General features: G+C 52.6%; 1 protein-coding gene across 1 annotated transcript; it reads left to right on the forward strand.

The window, feature by feature from the left end:
* The first annotated feature begins 3,280 nt into the window (after positions 1 to 3,280).
* On the forward strand, positions 3,281 to 4,063 carry LOC116753213 (proline-rich protein 23C-like). The gene has a single exon (XM_032630761.1). It carries the CDS (start codon positions 3,281 to 3,283, stop codon positions 4,061 to 4,063), a length of 783 nt encoding a protein of 260 aa, XP_032486652.1.
* The last annotated feature ends 464 nt before the right edge of the window (positions 4,064 to 4,527 follow it).

Here is a 4,527-nt window from a genome sequence, read left to right on the forward strand (position 1 = left end):
TTATGCATTCTAGGGGGAGAGCAGAATAGCCCTCATCAGACGGACGATCGGCAGCCATCTTGTAACCTACCCAGAACCGGGATTTATTTGCTAATTCCGCCCCCACAGTGGTTCAAGCAGTTCATGTTGATTGGATAGTCAGGTTGGAATGACACCAAGAAAGGCCGATGAGTGGGCCTGATAATCCATCCTGACAGTCTTTGGACATCTTAGAGTAAACAAAAATAAGGCAGAAGGAAAGATATCTGATCTGGTGCTGGGCAAGTCATTCCTCAATTATATAGATGTTATGCCCTGAAAACAGCTGGACCAGTACTTTCTAGCAGATCAGACCCCTTTTTAGGATGATGATGATGATGATGATGATATTGTTTACCATTCACTGGATGTTGGCCACATGCCAGGCACTGTTCAAGATGATGAGAACAGGGCTGACAATGTCAAGTGGGAATGACAGATTATAAACATCATAAACAGTAAATAGTTACTATTTACTAAGCACTTACTGTGTTCCAAGAACATTTTACATACATTATCTCACAACCCCCTGCAGAGTAGATGGCATTCTCCCCGTTTCACATGTAAGGAACTTGAGGTTAGCGAAGGTGAAATGACTTGCCTGTGCCTGACCATGGGCATTCCCTGGTGGTCCAGTGGTTAGAACTCCAAGCGTTCACTGCAGCGGGGACGGGTTCAATCCCAGGTCGGGGAACTAAGATCCCAGCAGGCCTCGCCACATGGCCAATTAAAAGAAAAAAGACAAGAAAGAAAGGAAATAAGGAAAAAAAAGAAGGAAGGAAGGAATGAATGAAGGAAAGAAAGAAAGAAAGAAAGAAAGAAAGAAAAAGAAAGAAAGAAAGGGGCTGACCAGAGGAGGAAATCCGGTGCGACTATGCCAAGCTTCTCTCAGGACAGGACCACATTCCCTTGGGAGGGGAGCTCACAGTGAGGATTCACAGGGCCCAGGACAATGATGAGCCCAGATATGAGACTACTGAGGTCAGGAGAGCCATGGACAAGAGATGGCACCAGGCTGGGACGGGAGCCACCACATTCAGGGCCCCATCCCTGGCCAGGCCAACAGCCCCGAGCCCCACCCTGTGTTCTGGCCAAGTTTGGGTTCCTCCTTCTGGCCCCTAAAACAGAGCATGTTCACACTCACTCTCCTGAATAGAGCCCCCACTGAACATTCCCCGACCATGGGATATTCAAGCTTCGCCAACAGAATTCTCCAGGACAAAAGTAGTTGTTTCCTGCAAGCTCCCCAACATCTCCCCACCCCGCCCTCTGTCCAAACAACAGGCGCACAGCAACGGCTCCCATCACCTGGGAACATAGAGGAAGGTGCCAGTGGCATCCACATTCACCGCATGAGAACTCAGGTTCCTCGCAGGGCCCGCTATGCCAGTGTACAGCCCCTGTAAGTTCCCCCAGCCAGCATCCTGACCTAAGCAGGGGAATTTCTTGGCCCGTGGCTGAAACACCGGAAGTGCAGCCAGGAGAGCAGATGCAGGCCAGGAGTGTAGGGGAAACCCCTCAAGGCAGGCCCAGGAAGTTTGAGTTCCCTTCATGACTGTCACTAACAGGCTGGGATGTGACCTCAACCATAAACCGCCCTATTCCTGAACCCCTCAAATGCTGAATGAAAACAAATGCAGTGATCTTAAACTTCCTCACAAAACAGAATCTTTGTGGAGGTGCTTAAGGAGAATTCCTACGCCCATGACTCCAGGCGTTCTGAGCAGTGGTTCTGGGATGCAGCAAAGAATCTGCATTTTACACCAATTGGCTAGAGAAGGCCAGTGTCTGCCAATTCACAAATCACTAGCTTGAACACCCATCGAGAGAAGCCTGATTTAAATGGAATTCAGTACAAAGGAATGCTATGTGGCCCTCAAAATGAGAACATATAAGCTATTTTGTAAAAAGGGCCAAAGTGAGCAATCACGTGGTTAAAGGACAGGGAGGGAGATGTTTCACCTTCCTCTGAAACCATATGAAAGTATTACCTATTCCAGAATCATTACTGGATGTTTTCTCCTATTAACACTGGTTAGGCAGCTGAGCCACACCTTCTCTTGGCAGCCACCTTCAGGGATCTGACAGTCATTGACATCACAGGCAAGGAGAGGCTTAAGGATGTCATCCAAAAATTCACCTCACATGGACAGACCTAGAGTCTGTCATACAGAGTGAAGTAAGTCGGAAAGAAAAAGACAAATACCGTATACTAACACATATATATGGAATTTAAGAAAAAAAATGTCATGAAGAACCTAGGGGTAAGACAGGAATAAAGACACAGACCTACTGGAGAACGGACTTGAGGATATGGGGAAGGGGAAGAGTGAGCTGTGACAGGGCGAGAGAGTGGCACGGACATATACACAATAACAAACGTAAGGTAGATAGCTAGTGGGAAGCAGCCGCATGGCACAGGGATATTGGCTCAGTGCTTTGTGACCGCCTGGAGGGGTGGGATAGGGAGGGTGGGAGGGAGGGAGACGCAAGAGGGAAGAGATATGGGAACATATGTATATGTATAACTGATTCACTTTGTTATAAAGCAGAAACTAACACACCATTGTAAAGCAATTCTACCCCAATAAAGATGTTAAAAAAAAATTCACCTCACTATTGGACCAAAAGAAGTTAAAAGTTCACTTCCAGGGCGAGGTCTCAGGGGACGAGAGAACTACATCTCACTGTCCTGGTGCAGCGCTCCACTGGTGGGACTTGAACTTGAATCAGTTTTCCGGTTCAGGTTTTCCGTATCTGAGGCCAACGCAAGGAAAGCCAGGAACTCGACCCAGGAAGCCTAGTCCTAGAGCGGCACGATTGCTCCGCCCCCTTGAGGCCTATGGAAGTATTTCTCTAGAGTAAAGTACCCACAACAGCCGGGGCTACTGGGCAACACAGAGGCCTCCACTTCTAGGGGCGGAGCCTAGGAAGGGGCGGAGCTTAGCGTGAGGATGCTTTGCGACTCAGGTTCCGCTGGCGTCGCTCCCAACATCCTCGGCCCACTCCTGCGCAAACCAGTCCACGTGAGGGCCTGAAGATTCACACAAGCAAAGCCGAGCCCAGCAGCTCCCCTAGAAGCCAGGACTGAGGGATCCCGAGAGGCGCCCCCAGAGCTCCGAAGGCTCCTCCCTCGTCCCGCAGTCCTGCGCCCCACCGCCCTGCTTCGGCCTCACCTGTCAAACCGATCTGTCACTGCCTGCAGGACCCAGCCCTTCCTCGTCTTCTGCCAGGCCCCCAGGCCCGCGGCCACATTGAGAAGATGGGCAGCCGGCCCCGCAACCCCAGCGCCTTCCCTGCGGACCGGTGGGGACCGCATCCCGGAGGACCGGGCCCTGCCAAGCGCCGGCGAACGGAGGAGCCCGCGGGCCCCGAGTCCAAGTCCAGGGCGGCGTCCAGCCTGGACAACCTGACCTGGCCCCCGACCGTGGACACCCTCATCTTCGTGGTGGTCCTGCCCGCCGGCTGTGCCCTGCACGTGCCCCTGGACGACGTCGACCTGCTGCTGGAGCCCGAGCCCACGTCCGTGCTGCACGTGTCTCTCGGAGATCACATCCTCATGCTGGTCCCTGAGGCCCTCCTGGGCTCGGGTGTGGAAGGCCCGTGGGGACAGGGCCTGGGATGGGGCGCTTTCCGGAGCCCTCCCGGGGAGTACATGGCCCCGGAGCCGGGTTTCTTGTGCGCAGCTGTCCCAGAGATCTGCCAAGAAGAGGTCAACGAGGAGGACGCGGATGCTGACGCCGACTTCCTGCCGGCTGGGACAGATGCTGCTGCAGTCTCAGTCGCTGGGCTCCGCCCCTCGGCTGGATGTATGTCTGGCTTCCACCTGTTGGGCCAAGCCTCAGAGCCGTCCCCTCGGGCCCCCAACACTAGTCCAGAGAGACGCTCTCCTCACCACGACGACATCCTGGACTTGCACCTTCCAGAGCCCTTCCCTGACTCACCACTCCAAACTCTACCTCCCTCTCCAAGTCCAGGTCCTCACCAGCGTCCCCAGCGCCCTCATGGTCCTCCACGCAAGATCCGGAAATGCTTGTTCCCTTAATCAACTGCCTCCCACAATTCCTGGCCAACTCAACGGGGACCAGGAGAGAGTCTTCTGATATTGGCTGTGTGTACCTTGCACACACTGTAAGAATCATATGAACAGATGCTTTATGGATGCAGGCTGCACTGCAGAATTCTGATCAGTGACTGACTAAAACACCTGAAAGGAAGCTCACCCGGGCAAAGAAAAGCCGTTTGAAATACAGTCTGCTTTCCGACAGCCAGACTGCTCCTTAGATTTTCTCTAGGGAGGGCACCCTTAAGCAGCTCTACCCCCCTCCCATTCACTTCAAACCTAAGCGCCAGCACTTTTCTCTAAAAAGCCCTCCTTTTCCGGGCACCCTACCACTGCCCATACCCCTGTTCCCCCCAACCCCCTTAATAGAGTAATTGCTAAATTTGTTTTGTTTACAGGGTTTTGGACCTAGTGTCCATACTAGTTTACAACAACCCTCTACCCAG

The sequence above is a fragment of the Phocoena sinus genome, chromosome 4 (assembly GCF_008692025.1).
Source record: "Phocoena sinus isolate mPhoSin1 chromosome 4, mPhoSin1.pri, whole genome shotgun sequence".
In the NCBI taxonomy this organism is placed as follows: domain Eukaryota; kingdom Metazoa; phylum Chordata; class Mammalia; order Artiodactyla; family Phocoenidae; genus Phocoena; species Phocoena sinus.